Source organism: Gymnoscopelus braueri (assembly GCF_963280865.1).
Source record: "Gymnoscopelus braueri genome assembly, chromosome: 2".
Taxonomy (NCBI): Eukaryota; Metazoa; Chordata; class Actinopteri; order Myctophiformes; family Myctophidae; genus Gymnoscopelus; species Gymnoscopelus braueri.
Window position 1 is genome coordinate 36,120,913 of NC_137604.1, and position 17,500 is coordinate 36,138,412.

The 17,500-nt window shown below is 43.7% G+C and overlaps 1 protein-coding gene across 1 annotated transcript; it reads left to right on the forward strand.

The window, feature by feature from the left end:
• Positions 1–1,925: 1,925 nt before the first annotated feature.
• Positions 1,926–12,093, forward strand: epn3b (epsin 3b; the record flags this gene model as incomplete). The annotated part of the gene is made up of 10 exons (XM_080442408.1): positions 1,926–1,994; positions 2,342–2,500; positions 3,128–3,211; positions 3,856–4,312; positions 5,263–5,381; positions 6,808–6,894; positions 8,110–8,236; positions 9,144–9,290; positions 11,109–11,414; positions 11,795–12,093. 10 exons carry the CDS (start codon positions 1,926–1,928, stop codon positions 12,091–12,093), a joined length of 1,854 nt encoding a protein of 617 aa, XP_080298534.1.
• Between the last annotated feature and the right edge of the window lie 5,407 nt (positions 12,094–17,500).

Below are 17,500 nucleotides of genomic sequence, written 5' to 3' on the forward strand. Positions count from 1 at the left end.
TTTTTAGTAAATCTTTTGAATTCTCCCCCCCAACCCCATCCTGTCTGTGTATGAACTGGTGACTTTACACATACTCAATTAGTTCTGGAACCCTGTTCCTTGTGAGCCCACAACTCACGCTATGACCTCTGTCTTGGTCTAATGGTTGATTCCTGGAAGGACCAGCAGAGCTTTAAGGCCAATAGATATACTCCTTCCGACTTCTGAAAATATTCCAGTTTGGAAAGGCTTTCCAAACTATGGTTCAGAGAGTCAGGACATCTGGAGGTGCACGGGTTCCGAGGAAAGGTTCGGGGACCGCCTTTCTGAACCTCGGAATGACATCAATTTGTAGTTAAATCACCTCCGTTGGAAGGAGAATAGGGAACCACTTCAGATTATGAAGCTTGTGGAACAGTTATCAGCTAAAGGGAAATCCACGGCTAACCTTTTTTGTTGGTAGCCAGCAACCACTCAATAGGAATTAACGGCCAATTAGGCTAGCTTCCCTTTTCACAAGGAGTGATGAAGTAGACATACTTTGCTTTTGGAGTTTATTAGTTCACATAACTTGCCACAAATTTATCTCTCATTATGCTTCCTGCCTTGTGCACCGCAACCAGATTGATGTTCTCTATGGAGTTGATCGCCTCCTTTACATTGTACCACGAGCTACACATACTGTACTGCCAACCATTTCAGCATTCTCTTTTTCCTTTCTGTGTCATTACCACTTCCTTGGTACTCTCTAAGTACTGTACTTAAAGGTAGGGTAAATGATATGTTTTTTTTCCTTCTTTTTTTTTGGTTAAAGTACTGTATTCTGATAGTAATCATTGCTACAGAGTGTTTGTTCAGGGGTCTCTCAAGCTCTTTAGTAAACAGAATATAGTACATTTTCAGGTAGGTGACAACATTTAAAGGGATACTTCACTTTCGGGTCGGGGAAACATTTAAAAAATATATTAAAAATAAATGAAAAAAGTAATGGAAAATTCATGGCCCCCTCACGCATTAGAGTGTCCTACTAATGTGTGAGGGGGCCTTTATTTTGCCATAACTTCTTTTTTTTTTTTTTTATATATATTTTTTATGTTTATTTTATGTGAAAGTGAAGTATCCCTTTAAGCCAATCAGGAGAGAGCTCTGAAAATGCATTTTCTAATAAAAGAGCTGGTGAGACATGGGAGACTCCTTTTACTGAACAAACACTCTATAGCAATGAGTACTATCAGAATATAGAGCTATTTAACACTTATTCTAACAAAAGTAAATCACTTACCCGACCTTTAAGTACAATTTTAGGTACTTTTACTTTTTTTTCAATACTTTACACTACTCCACTACATCTCGGAGCAAATATTGTACTTTTTACTCCAATACAATTATTTGCAAACTTTAGATACTAGTTACTTTGGAGATTTTAATTATTATTATAAAACATACATTACCATTTTTTAATACTACAAAAATAGTCGATCTACAAGCTCACAACGCGTCGCAATGTATTGTGAGCTTGTAGATCTGCTATTTCTTTTAAGATTTTGGTACTTCTAAGTATATTTTGATGCCAATACTTTTGTACTTTTACTCAAGTAAAATGTTGAATACTGGTCTTTCCCTTATAGTAGGCTATTTCTATAGTACATTGTGGAATTGCTACTTTTACTAAAAATCTCTCTCTCTCTCTCTCTCTCTCTCTCTCTCTCTCTCTCTCTCTCTCTCTCTCTCTCTCTCGCTCACTCTCGCTCACTCTCTCTCTCTCCCTCAGTGGTGTCCATAAACCCCACTGTCAGACGAGAGGAGCCTCACCCACCATAGCTGCCTCTGCCTGCCTCCTGGTCCAGCCGTTTCTCCTGTCCACCCCCCCACCCCCACCCCCCACCCCAGCCCTCTCCTGAGGGGTACGGTGTTGACTGTTCTATTCTTCCACCACCTCCGTCACCATGACAACCTCAGCCCTGCGACGGCAGGTGAAGAACATTGTACACAACTACTCCGAAGCGGAGATAAAGGTACAAGAAGTTGTGTGTTGATTCAACGGATGCACGTTCGATTAACGTGTTATAAAATACTTCTAATACGATATGTGGTATAGTTGCTGACAATACTTTGGTAATTTGTTACACCATTATGTCAGTGATTCCCAATTCCCAACCTTTTCTGGATCAGGGCCCAATTGAAAATCTCGAAATCGTTTGCGGCCCCCCCCCCCCCATCTGACCACTTAACATGTTTTATTTGAATGATCAATCAATCAATCATTTGTGTTCCGGCTTGGATCAATGGAACTAACGTAGTATGAAGTGTAGCTGTAGAGCTAATTTGAACCGCAGCTTGCTCTCTCTGATGGCGTGTATAGGTACGTGAGGCCACTTCTAATGACCCCTGGGGACCCTCGTCCTCGCTCATGTCAGAGATCGCCGACCTGACCTTCAACGTGGTGGCGTTTGCCGAGGTGATGGGTATGGTCTGGAAACGCCTCAATGACAGCGGCAAAAACTGGAGACACGTCTACAAGGTGAGCCTAATATTCACACACAACAGCAACGCTTGTCAATTCTCGAGTGATAAACGTGTCGGGCATCACCACCGTGCAACAACGTAGGACTTAGATTTAAGTACGGCAGTCCTGTTGCCAGTTGAGTTAACCCATTCAATCCGAGAACGCATCTGTGTGACTTTAGATTTCTTTGGCTATTCAAAAATAGCAGATATACAAGCTCATAGCTTGTATATCAGTGGATATACAAGCTATGAGCTGTTTTTTTAAAGCGAACATTTGTAACTCAAATCTTTGCTTCTGGGGGTCCCTGGAACAAAATATTTGACAAATGTTCGCTTAAAAAAAAATATATTCAAAGATTTGCACAAATCTTCGCGATTTTTCAAAAATAGCAGATCTACAAGCTCATAGCGTGGCACTCGTGACTACGACTAGATAGATATACAACTATGAGCTTGTATATCTGCTATTTTTGAATAGGTAAATCTAAAATGACAGAGATGTGTTCCCGGATTGAATGGGTTAAGTGACATTACTATTATTGTTCAGGTGACGACATACAATTCTTGTCATTTACAGATTTAACTGTCTACTTCTAGATCCAGTAGCTATGATTGCACAGTAACTGTTACGTGATTTCAGGCCCTGACTCTGTTGGACTACCTGCTAAAGACAGGCTCAGAGAGGGTGGCCCAACAGTGCCGTGAGAATGCCTTCACGATCCAGGTACCGACCCAACATACAGTACTACACACAATATGATATCATCATGTACTTGTTTAGAGTACAGACAAATGCATAGACATCAGGGGTCATCAACCTTTTTTGCACCAAGGACCACTTTCATATAGTCAATGTTTTCACACACCACCGAGTGGGCATGGTCGTGGTGGTGGGGGGGGGGGGGGGAGGGTCACAGATTGAAATAACCAATTAAATATCTATTAATTATTAAGCCACGATGTCTATACAATTGTATTCACTTTATACTTGCATAATGGGGATATTTGAGATTGTTTACCTGTTATCTGATTTGTTTCTATTTTGTAACTGCTAAATGTTGTAGCTGTAGGTTGTAGGTTTGCACTTTGTGGGTCTGAAGTAGAAGGAAGTCTCATTTCTCTCCCCAAATCCTTGCTAATAATTGGAACATGTCAAATATGCCCCTGTTCATAGGCCATCTAGACAGTTCTAGTTTGGCTTTGAATGCAGCCACTTTATCTGTCAACTTAAGTTCAGTTGCAATTCTCGACGTAGTGTAAATAGGGCTTCACCCTCTTCCTACAGTGTCTGCATTAAACCTGCATCCACCCTTGTAACCACTAAGACCACTTCCCTAAGATTGTCCCATGCATGCGTGGTTCATTCAGACACTGCGAGACTTCCAGTATGTGGATCGTGACGGCAGAGACCAGGGGGCCAACGTCAGGGAGAAGGCCCGCCAGCTGGTGTGTCTCCTGCGGGACGAGGAGCGGCTCCGCCAGGAGAGGAGCCAAGCCTTGAAGACCAAGGAACGCATGGCCGGGGGAGGAAGTAGTGGAGGAGTTGGAGGGGGAGGCGGTGGAGTAGCAGGAGCAGGAACAGGAACAGGAGGAGCAGGAGCAGGAGCAGGAGGAGGAGTAGGGGCTGTTGGAGGAGGAGGAGGAGGAGGGGCCGTTGTAGGAGGGGCTGTTGGAGGAGCGGCTGTTGGAGGAGGGGCTGTTGGAGCAATATATGGAGGTGTGCCCCCATCGTACCACCCAGGCAGGCGGACCAGCCAGCCCAGCATGGCTGTGCTCTATGGAGAGGAGTTCAGCCGCTCCAGAGGCTCGCCGTCCTCCTTTAACTGTACGTGAACGCATGTTAGATTCACCCGTTTCATTTTGAAGGAAGAATTTTGAACAAATGGGAAAGGAAACTGGAATGTTTGATGTGACGTCCCCTACACCACTTGGTCAACAGCCACGCCCCAGGTGATTGTCAATGGATAGCCCTTCGTGGGGAAAGGTCTGTCCACCTCGTGCAAGCCCATCTTTGTCTTGTCAACCTGTTGACAAGACGTTGAGGTTTCTGTTGAGGTTTCTGTTGAGGTTTCTGTTGAGGTTTCTGAACCAAAAAGCTAACCCTATACCATAACCCTAACCTTAACCTCACACTATAAAACTAACCTTTCAACCCTAACCTTAACCTCACATTTTTTGGGCTATTAGGACATGTTTTGGAGTCAAAATTAAGACACCCTTGGCAGGGTTTGAACCTTGGGAAGATAATGTCTTAAAATAGTGAGCCACAGGGCTTGATGTGCTGTCACAGTTTGTTGGTGCTTTAAGTGTTGTTCTGAATGTTATTTGAAACGCTATCCAGTGAAAACCATCTGGGAGGCATTGCAGGACGCGGTCATCGACCAAGTGGTGAGGGGAAAATGATGTAGTCATCCAGCAAGGCTCTTAACCTCCTGTAACTAGTGGGCTGGCAAACTGGCCAGCAGTAGAGGACTATGGCTGTACTGGGTTTAGTTTTTAATCTTGGTTTAAATGAATAAGGTTTTCCCAGGTTAAATAAAAGTTTGGGGAAAAAGAGCCATGGTTGGAAATCAACATGGTTAGTCAGGCAGAGTCATATCATTAACATGCATCAGGTGTTTGAGGCTCGAGACGATCACTCAGATGATCAATAATGCCGTGTCAGGCTGCAAACATTCAATGTCCCTCATTATTCCTTCTCCATCTCTTCCTCCTTTCTTCCTTTGCTCTACCTCTCCATCTCTGTATTCACCCCTAACTATAAACCCCCCCCAGCCTCTTCCTCGTCTCCCCGTGCAGCGTCAGATCTGGAGCAGGCTCGCCCTCAGACCAGCGGGGAGGAGGAGCTTCAGCTGCAACTAGCCCTCGCCATGAGCAGAGAGGAGAGCGTTAAGGTAGTAGCACACACACAGATAAACACACAAGCACATCAAGTACAGTACAGTACACTGTATAATCCTCAGTGTTCATTTCAGTAAAAATGTACAAATGGACCATTTGGTTCGATTTGTACCCAGAAGAAGAAGAAGATGCTTTGATGTGATTGTGTATGCAGTATGCACCCAAATGAGATGATCTGAAACTGGCTAAAGCTGTAGACACAGACCTACAGCATATGGGACTACATTGACTACAACACAAGACTAAAGTAATTTGTGGGATTGCACATGCACGCACGCACGCACGCACGCACGCACGCACGCACGCACGCACGCACGCACGCACGCACGCACGCACGCACGCACGCACGCACGCACGCACGCACGCACGCACGCACGCACGCACGCACGCACGCACGCACGCACGCACGCACACTCGCGTGCAGCCGTGCACGCCTCTCTCTGTCCATGAGTATGCATTATGCTGTAGGTTGAATTGTGATCTGAACAGTTCTCCGCCCACTAACCTCCCCTGGTGACACTCCTTCCTCCCCGAGAGGATTGAGGAAGGGTATAACATATAGCTTATCTTATACTCCATTATGCAAGGGTGTCACTTCAATACGATGAGTATTTATTAGGCTTTAATCTTTGCTCCTTATCATCTGCCTCATGACTGTGGTGATGTAGGATGTCTATAGCAGGACTGTGATGATGTAGGATGTCTCTATAGCAGGACTGTGGTGATGTAGGATGTCTCTATAGCAGGACTGTGGTGATGTAGGATGTCTCTATAGCAGGACTGTGGTGATGTAGGATGTCTCTATAGCAGGACTGTGGTGATATAGGAAGTGTCTCCCCTATAGCAAGGCTGTGGTGATGTAGGATGTGTCCTTATGTGCCCTTGCCTGCTGTGTTGTGCGGTAACATTCTCAGTGTTCATTTAAAGGGAAAAACTGCCCAGCCTGTGTCAGAGTAAATTAACAACTTAAGCCCTATTTTATATTTCATTGTATGATGGTGTTGCACAAAAATTGCCAACGTACAAGCTCACAACATGTTGCGGAGCGATGCATTGTGAGCTTGTAGGTCGGCTATTTTCACAATTTTTGAAAATGTCCTCGTATAATGCCCAGAATAGGAACACCAGGTTGAAAGTGGTTAACAATGAGGATTTTACTGTGTGACCCTTCTAATAGGAATAATAATGCAAAAGCTGCTAGTGATGTGGTTGATCTCTCTCCCATCTGCTCGTCCAAACTCACCCTATGCCCTTTATCAACTAACATCACACAAACAAACAAACAAACAAACAACAACAACACAGATGCTGTTGTTTCTCTGGGTCAAGCCAACCACAGTGTTTCTCAATGTGTGTGTGTGTGTCCACAGCATTGGCGTGGTAATTATTCTGATGGTCCCATAATGCCGTCCCTTGCAGGAGCATCGCTGTCGCCAAGGAGACGAGTCTCTACTGAAGAAGGCCCTGGATAACAGCAGGCAGGATGGCCAGACAGGCACACGAGAGGTGGGTGTGTGGTGGGTACTGGGTGCATGGAAAGGCTGGCAGATGCATGTGTGTGTGCCTACAATGTGTGTGCGTGGGTGGCTGGCTATTGGAAGACATTGAAGAGGAGTGAGTGTTTGGTGCATGACTGTACAGGATCTTTTTTTTACTGTATGCAGTTATGGTGAGAGTATAACATGCAGAAATAGACAATCGAAAAAGACAAAGATTGGAGTTAACCACTTGTCCTATGCAAAAGGTTAATTACATTTTTTAGATAGCCAATCTACAAGCTCACAATGCATCGCAAATACTGTAGGGTTTAAGGGCATGGGGGAATTGATAGAGAGCTGAGAGGGAGGAGTTGTAAGCAGAACGGTAATGTCTCCTCTATAACCTTGAGCTCAGCATGACATTTGCCTGAATGCATGCTCCTTATCATGCAGCGCACCAGCAATCTTATCTCATTGGCCTGTCACAAACCAATTGGAATCCTTCGCTGTCTACTGTATGTATACTAAGATTCCATGGCTTGTGCTTGCTCAACTGTTGGTTGTTGTCCTTTTGGAGTGTTCCACCAAAACCAGAAATTTTATTGCGAACGCAGCGGAAGGAGGCGCGCCGAAGGCTCTGTCAATGTTCTCTCCCCATCACGGTGAAATAACACGGATTACAAGTCCGTAAATACACAATATTTTCGAGCTGCGTTCGCTTCCCGCGTTCGCGCGTCTTACTTGTATAAAACAAATAGATGTTTATATAACCTAGGAGTAGGAACTTTGCGCACAGCACCTTCAAGCACGGTTCTTGATTATAATTAGTTTTCTCGCCTTATTGCACACACACACACACACACACACACACACACACACACACACACACACACACACACACACACACACACACACACACACCTATATTATTAATATTGATGCTGTTCCAATGTTGAGAGGTACCAGAACAAATTTATTTTTACTCTTATATACCTGTACATAAGATTTAACAATAAATAATTATTATTATACATTGAAGTAGGTGAGAGGGATGAGGGGTTTAGGAGGGAGGAGAAGGTGGAGAAGGGCTTCCTTGGTTCCTGAGTGAAGACAGCAGAGACATAACATGAAGATACTTGTCTGTGGGCAGGTTGCAGTCACCCCATAATATCTGTCCTGTGACTACTGTATAATAGTTCTAATATTTGTGAATAGATTTATAGCCTGATTGTCCTCTCTGTAGTCCGCCATGTTGGACCTTGTGGACGTATTTGGTCCTTCCCCCTCTGAAGCTCCTACCCCCTCTAACGACCCCTGGAACACCGCCCAGCCCGCCTGTGATACCACCTCTGACCCCTGGGACTCTATAGGTGAGCGGATGGTCACAAACAACCAAAGAGGTATGCATACAAAAAACCTTGTATCTCCATATTTCAACTTTTTATATTTGTTAATGTTCATAAATTGATGCAACAGTGTCGCAACAGCATCTGTGTTGTTGTTGTTTGTTTGTTTGTGTGTTGTTAGTTGATAAAGGGCATAGGGTGAGTTTGGACCTACTGGAGAAATGCAGGCGCCAAAGACAGTACAGTAGTTAAAAACTGATTACAGGGCAAGGGAAAAGGACAGTATATATACAGTATATATATATATATATATATATATATATATATATATATATATATATATATATATATATATATATACAGTGGTGTAACGGAGGGGTAGCAAGTGATGCGCTGCGGGGGGGCCACCAGCAGGGGGGGCCCCGCCTGCGCTGATACAAATATTTTTACAGCAAAAAAAATGAAAAAAGTTGATTTATATTGGTCAAATAGAACCGAATTAGACCCGAATTAGACCGAATTAGACCTGAATTAGACCCGAAATGTTTGCGCGCGTGTGCATGTACGTGGGCCTCACGTGAAACTCCCACGGGGAGGCCCCACGATTCTGCGTTACGCCACTGTATATATATATATATATATATATATATGAAGAGCTTGTGACTAAATAATATCTACATTGGATACAGTGGAAAACAAGTAATCTTTTCCTAAAACATGGTAGTTTTATATAGTAGCATGATAACACCGATGCTGTCTTCCCACATTTTCTAGTGTGTGTTTCATTGCACTGTGTATGGTTTCTTAAATCAGCATGCCTAGACACAGCAGTAAATAGCCAAACACTATCACTCAATTTTGGTTAGTAAACCAATTAATGAATTCGCCCTGAACTGGGCAGAAAACAAATCCTGTCTCCCTGTCTCAGCAGCAGTCCAGTCTAGCACTCCTGTGGTTGGAAGCCCATGGGCTGCCCACACCTCAGCCACAAACCTGTCGAATCCCTGGGCCCCCTGTACGGACTCCCCTACAGACCCCTGGAAAGCCACGACCACGTCTTCCAGCCCCATCAATCATGGTTGGGAGAGTCCTTGTCACACAGGTGCTGTTAAAGGACGACTTCACCCATTTTCAACCTGTCTTCATGTAATTGGTCCTCACTAATGCTCATGGGGAAAAAAAGGGAAAAACAACTACTCTACTCTGAGTCTCATAGGAGAGCTGTGTACACTTCAGAAACCCGCCTACTAGTGACATAATCGTTGTTTTCCAAACAAGATTTCAAAGTTTTGGATTTTTATTAACGTGAGAACAATGGCTTCCATTATAGATAACTTTCCAGGAATAGGAAGCCTGCAGTTTCTATCAGCTTTGATTCCCTATCGATGATGTCACTGGTAGGCAGGTCTCTGAACTGTCCACAGCTCTCCTCTGAGACACAGAGTGAGTAGACAGAAATGGCACCATATTATAATGAGCATTAGTGAGGACCAATTATATGAAGAAAGGTTGAAAATGGGTGAAGTCGTCCTTTAAGAAATACTGGCGGTTACCCTCGCAAGCACTCATCATCATTCGGACTCAAAGTCATACAGTGTTGAGCAATATGAGAGCTCCATTACATTGAAGCTATCTGCACAATGCCATATGAGTCCAAATCTTTATATTATAAGATGTTTTGTTTGTTTTTTGTTACAAGGTAAAAGCTCTATATTCTGATAGTAATCACTTTGTTCAGTAACAGGGGTCTCCCCATATCTCCAGCTCTTCAGTAAACAGAAAATAAATTTTCAGGTGGGTTGCCAATTTCATCCAATCACGAGAGAGAACCCATTTATCAGCTTCAATTTTATATATTCCAGTAAAAACAATTCTGCTAATTCTTTTGCTTCATCACTTCCAATTTGACTTGTTTATCCAGCATGTGTTTTCTCTCCTGATTGGATGAAATTGGTGTCCTAATGTGATACCAAAGAGGTGGAGAGGCGGGGTCTGGGGAGAGACCCCTGTTACTGAACAAACACTGTAACAATGATTACTATCAGAATATAGAGCTATTTAACACTTATTTAGCACCTTTATCTGATGGCATGTTTGACAAACCATGTACTGTACTTATCAGCAGTCATTTTGGTGTGCAGGGACTGATGGGACGGATCCATTCTCTGTACAAGAAGAGGAGCGGCCTCAATTCTCCCCACAAAATGTCAGAATCACAGGTAGAATGACCCTTTCTCACAGGCCACATAAAAATAGATTTAGTTTTTAACTTTAAAAAAGGAAAACGATAAAAGTGCATAAGAATATAACCTGATACATTGAATGCTTATTGGCACCAGTCTGGTGAAGGTACTAGGCCTAAGGATTTGTATAGTCGAATCTGATTGGCGACTAATTGCCAATAGTCGACGGGCAGTCGACTAATGCAACCCCCCCCCAAAAAATAATACTTTTTTTTTTTTTTTTTTTTTTGCATGATTCGGCTGAGATTGGCAGTCGAATCAGTCTGATTCGACTGCCAATCGCTCAGTCAAATCATGCAAAAATATGTTATGCAATAGAGGAACATTCCATTTGGGCTGTAGGGGTGCTTAGTGTCTGATTTAACATATACTATTGGTTTCTCCCAATAAATCATGATGCATATCCTATTTTTGGCAAACTATTAGTTAATTCAAATAACAAATATAGGCCAATCTCTCAGTCGAATAATAATAATAAAAAAATGTTTTAACTTTTATTTTTTTTATAATTCGACTAAGAGATTGGCAGTCGACTCAGACACCCCTCGACTAATTAGTCGACTATTCGACTAATAGAGGTCAGGTCTAGAAGGTACACATCCCCATTTCCTCGCATCCTCACAAGCCTTTTGAAATGGTTTTCTATCCTCCAGATGCAGATGTGGATGAAGACCCGTTTGGCGTAAGAGCAGATCCTGACCCATTTTCTGGAGTAGAGAGCGAGCTCGACCCATTTGGGGCGGAGCCCCCAGTGAACCCCCTGGTAAACGGTAGAGGCACCGGCAGTCCAGAGATGTTTGACCTGTCCCGGCTCGCGCCTCCACTCGGCGCCCCACACAGACGCATGTGTCGGACCCCAGAGGCCTTTTTGGGGGCTACTGGGGCCTCCCTGGTCAACCTGGATGCCCTCATCCCGCCCAACGCAGCTACCAAGACGCACAATAACCCCTTCCTCTCAGGTGACTTGCTTTACACTCACACATGCACAGACAGACAGACAGACAGACAGACAGACAGACAGACAGACAGACAGACAGACAGACAGACAGACAGACAGACAGACAGACAGACAGACAGACAGACAGACAGACAGACAGACAGACAGACAGACAGACAGACAGACAGACAGACAGACAGACAGACAGACAGACAGACACACACACACACACACACACACACACACACACACACACACACACACACACACACACACACACACACACACACACACACACACACACACACACACACACACACAAACAACTGAAATATTTCTTGGAAAGCTTGACAACATTTTAATCTCTGTCTTCTCCTCTCTTCCCCCCTCCCCCATTTCCAGGTCTGAGTGCTCCCTCTCCCACTAACCCCTTCCACTGCGACCAGCCTCGCCTCACCCTCAACCAGATGCGCCCGACCTCTACCTCCCCACTTCCTCCGCACATGCTCTCCTACAGCCCCTCCCTGCCCCTTCCTCTGCCTCATCAGCCCTCCGTCCTCCCTTCCTCCCTCACCCAGCCTCCGGCCGGCCTACTAGACATTCCCTCCAATCTCCCGCGGCCTCTGCTCCCTCTCTCTCCCCGGCCGGCGTCCAACCCAAACTTACAAGCGCGCACACACAGCCACAACCCTTTCCTCTGAAGCTCCAGTGCCCCGACGTCGCCTTCATCTCTCTCTCTGGGCTGTCGGGGGACACTGTGGAGCGGACCGTCTAACAGTGAGTGGATTGGGCAAATCTATGACTCTGATCGAGACTCTCACTTGGTTTCACAAAGCCTGCACTGGCTTGAACTGAAATACAGATCCGGATGTCTGATGTCAGTGTGAACACTTGAAATGGAATAAGCTCGGACTTGCTTGTCTTTGTGTAAAGACACCTCAGCTGCTATATCTTGAACTCTCGAAGAAAGAATCTGCTCACACGCACACGCTGCGCGCACACGCTGCGCGCACACACACACACACACACACACACACACAGATGCAAGCATATATACACGCACACACAGACACATAAACACACGGTCACAAACACACATGTCATACTGTCAACAGGGTGTAGTATAAGTAGTCTTTTCAATGTCTTTCACCATCAACAGGGATGCCTTGGACGCCCTGAGTGTTTAGAACAACAGGAGATGTCACTATTAACTAGCCTGGTAAACCCTCCCTCCGGAAATCTCATTTCTATTTGATTCCTGGAGTGAGTCTGGCCTGATCCGCCTTTCTGCAATATTGGCTGTGTATGCCAAACGGCCGAGCCTATCAGCGTCGTCGCTCATTGTTCTGTGATTGACAGCTTACGTTGGCCAATCAGGTGGCGAGTTCGAGTGAGCCCAAAACACGAACGGCAGCCATCTTTTTCTTGTGCGGCCAATTCTCCGCTATTTTTTTACTTCAAAAAGCTCTCTAACTTCTATTTTGAGGCACGGAATTTACTTATAAGATATCGTTTGGATAGAATTTAGTTGTTTAACTTCATATATGTGGTCAATTAATCATGACAAAGCCTATTTTAAAATAAAAATTTAGAGAACCGGTAGGGGCGGGCAGTGACACCATTGTATCCGAAAAAGGCAACCCATTTTGGGTATGGCTGTCTCAAAAGTCTCGTTGCGTCACATTAAGACTGGTGAACTGCTGATTGGCTGAAGGGGAAAAATTATTATTGGCTGAAGGGGTTGTCAGTCAACGGTATTACTCCCGCCCAACTCCAGCACAGCCAATATTGCAGAAAGGCGGATCAGGCCAGACTCACTCCTGAAATCAAATGGAAATGAGATTTCCGGAGGGAGGGTTTACCAGGCTAACTATTAACCACTTAAGCCCATGTGTACTTAGTTGTACAACAAATGGCAAAAATAGCTGATCTACAAGCTCACAATGCGTCGCAGTTGTGAGCTTATAGATCTGCAATTGATCACTATTTTTGAAATAATAAAATAAGAAATTGAACACTTTTGAAAATGTGCCCGAAATAGGGACACCAGGGTTAATGTGGTTAATGGTTGGGAGGAAGCCACTGATTGTTGATTGTAACCTTCAGCATTCACTGAAGCCCACCAGGATCCTTACTGCTGCTTTTTCACCGAGAGCATGAATGCACCATCTCCAGCCCCCACATCCCAAACTGTGGGCCAGGATGACACTACATCCCCCTGGACCCCCGTTATATTAATTAAACAATGAGATGTATGAAAAAAAACACAGCCGCCATTCTAAGCCCCAGTAGGAATCTTTCTAACTTTTTACCGCAATTTGGCTCCCGAGCCTGGCACATTCATCAATCGCACACAAACGTTCTGCTCCTGCAGCCTATAACTTACAGTACAGTCGCACAACAGTTTCACTCACTGAAAATAACTAACTTTTAAGCAAAAACTAAAATGCAGGGGGAAAAAAAGCTTGAAAAGCTGTTATTTTCAGTGAGCAACATTGTCATACGACAAAGTATGAATTAGTCTTTAGGCTTTTGCTCCAGCCCCAGCTTATAGGAGAACTTCCTCTCTTTTGATGACTTAAATAAGATATTTAGCTTCCTAATTACTATGGAACAACAGGGGAAACCACACCTATTTATCAAAGTAAAACGTGAAACAATCAAGTCTTCTCTTCTGCCCATGCACAACTATTTTATGTTGCCTTGTCACACTAGACATAGCCAGCTCAACACCCACTAAATCAAACTTAGCTATTTCTATATCTCATCTCATCTTGGGGCTCAATAGCCACAGCAGGACGCAAGTGGAGAGGAAAACGAGATTCAACCAGCTCAAATCAGATATACCTGGTTGAATTTTAACCTAAGCAAATCACTGATTGTAACTCTATCAGACCTGTGTGCCTGTCTCTACCGGCTGACCCACAATGCATTTCAGTCTGATTCACATTGGTGCAACAGAAGAGGACCTCAGGGAGAACACTCTGTCCCTCAGCCAATGAGATTCAACCTAACGGAGCGTACAGACGCCAGGCTTTTAGTAGTGCACTGAGTGACAGAATAACAGAAAGCACACAGGTGGGAAATGGAAGGCAGGGGAACAGAGGGGCAGAGGAAAGATATAGATGGTATACTGTTAGATGGAATGAGTTGAGATTTCACGAATGGATAAACAGGGTAAACACAGCTGAGGTTAATAAGATTAACTCTGGGTGTGTTTCATTTAGGTTTTACTGTGTGCCACCAGTAAAACCTAAACGAAACACACCCAGAATCAATGCTATAACCCTCGGCTGTATTTATCCATCTGTGAAACAAGCAGTGGTGGAAGAAGTACCACATTTTTTACTTAAGTCAAAGCATCAATACCACAATGTAGAAATACTTTGTTACGAGTAAAAGTCTGGTATTCAAAATATACTTGAGTAAAAGTAAAAAAGTGTAATAAAGTACTAAACTTAAAGTACCAAAATTAATTATCTACTCATTATGCAGAATGTCCCATTTCACAAGTTCAATATGTATAAAAAATTGTTTGAAAATAGCAGATCTACACACTCACAACGCGTCGTGACGTGTTGTGAGCGTGTAGATCGGCTATTTTCAAATAGCCAAAGTACAGTATTATAGGGTTGAAGTGGTTAATGAATGTTTTGTATCAAAATCTACAAAGTAACTAGTAACTAAAGTTTTCAAATAACTGTAGTGGAGTAAAAGTACAATATTTGCCTCTGAGATTTGGAAATACTCCAGTAAAGTAAAAAAAAGAACTCAAAATTGTACAGTACTTGAGTAAATGTACTTAGTTACTTTACACCACTGTAAACTTCAGCTGCATTTATCCATCTGTGAAACATGTCTCTCTCCTTTCCTCTGCTGTGTGTGCTGTCCTGTGGTATAGGCACCAGAGGAACCGTGACAACAAGGCAAGATGTTTGGTCATCACTGCACTGAACTCGGACTATGAATGTGAAATGCCTGCCTATAGATAAACACAGGCTTGGTACATATCTAATAGAATGATTACTTATACGGAATTACATAATACTACATCAATAAATGAATGGTGTTTGCATTACAGGTGGTATGGCGTGTGTATCTGATTGTGCTGCTGAAAGATTGTTGTTTAGATTTGGTGTTTTCAAACTCTAGGTGGACGGGAGCAACTTTGCCTTTACAGGTATTGTAGCCTGGATCCTTTTCCATAATTGTAACCACACCCACTTATTCAAAATTGAGTGCCAGCTGCATTTCATGGTATGTTTTTTTTTTTTTGGCTTTTTGGCTTTTTGCCTTTATTGATAGAGTCAGTAGGCTGACAGGAAATGAGGGGAGAGATGGGGGGGTGACACGCAGAAAAGGTCGTCGGGATTACCAGCCTAGGTGCTCGGACAGTTACGCCAACCGTCCGGGCCATGGTATAAATTTTATATCAGCCTACACTGCCCTGCTGAGTCCTTGGGATGTTGCCTTACAACACGATGGAACCATAGAATAGAACATTACATCAGTGAGGTCACAGTACACTTTGAACTGTATCTCCACTGTATTTTATTATGTAACATACACTGTACATGCAGCAGCAGTACACGTTAAATATAACCTACTTTATATGTATACAGTAGTCAGCTTCTGTCTCCATCTTCTGCTTCTTCCCCATCCGTCAAACTGAAACGATGTCAGGGTCTCCATAGAAAATATATAGTTCAATCTCTTGACTGACACAAACCAAGACAAGAACTATTAATGTATATGTATAAAATAATCCACTGGTCAGGGGAGGGTGGATGTTTTGATGCACCTTTTCACCACTAGGTGGTAGAGTAAACACACTGTATATAGAGAACATTTGACTGTGCAGCATATAAACAGGGTACAAAGCCAGCAAGTAGCACTACTGTAGGTACTGTAGGTGGGTGGGTATTCACAGCCACTTGAACAGTGCATGTTGTATGGGAATGTGGTGGAGAGAATATGAGATGTTTAAAGAAGAAGCCATGATTGGTGGCTTGTAGAATTTCGCTGAAATAAACATTTGACTGGTGGCAGCCTCCTGTGATCTCATCAAAAAGTGAAATGGTAGCATCTTGTGGTCAGAAACCCAGAGCTTCCAATGAGGATATGAGAAATAGACAAGCAGTAACAGATTCTCTCACAAAGAACGCTGATCAACTCACTTATAAACATCTTTATCTTGCACTCTGATTCTGACTCATCCACCCACTCCTTCTCCTCCCTCACACACACACACGCACGCACGCACGCACGCACGCACGCACGCACGCACGCACGCACGCACGCACGCACGCACGCACGCACACACACACACACACACACACACACACACACACATTTTGGGTTTGGGTCAGGATTTGTAGGTCCCATGGCCACAATCACGGGCAACTAATATTTATCAAATCTATAAAACATTGCATTGAGGCGCCAGTGCACATACACACTGATGCATGGTTAGGGATTTCCTTTCCATTTCTTTAAACAACACTGTTTATCAAAATCACTGACAGTGTAATACTATATTCACTGTAATGCTCTCTGACAGTGTGTGTCTGTGCTTTGTCTATGCTTTTTCATTCAAGAGAAATCAAAATGACAAATGAAGAGTTTTCCGCATTCTGACTACATCTGGGTGAGAGAGTCAATAACATACAATTTTCCCAGACAGAAATCTAATGCCCAAACATTGAGGGAAAAGGGGATATTTCCAAAAGGATCCTTGCATCTACACTCCCCCTGCCCTCCCCCACTTAATCCTGCACGTAGGATAGACACACTCACACACTTGCCTTCCCTTTAATGTCTGGTATTCTTGTTCAAACAAACCCAGTGTTCGTACATCTAAACAGCCGCCTGGACCTCCGCAAAAGGCAAGCACAATCTGTCTTATGTGCACAGTTTAATTGCAATACAGTACACAAGGTTTCATCTGGTGTTCATTTAAAAAGAGGACTGGCGTGATATGCTGCCCAGTGGCAAAAGAGTGCAGCTGAATGGAAAGATAGCGTCTTGGATCCCATATCCCAGAGAGAGGTCTTTCAATGCTGTTGTTCATGTCAGGCAACTGAGATCTTTTCAAATTTTCTTTTCATA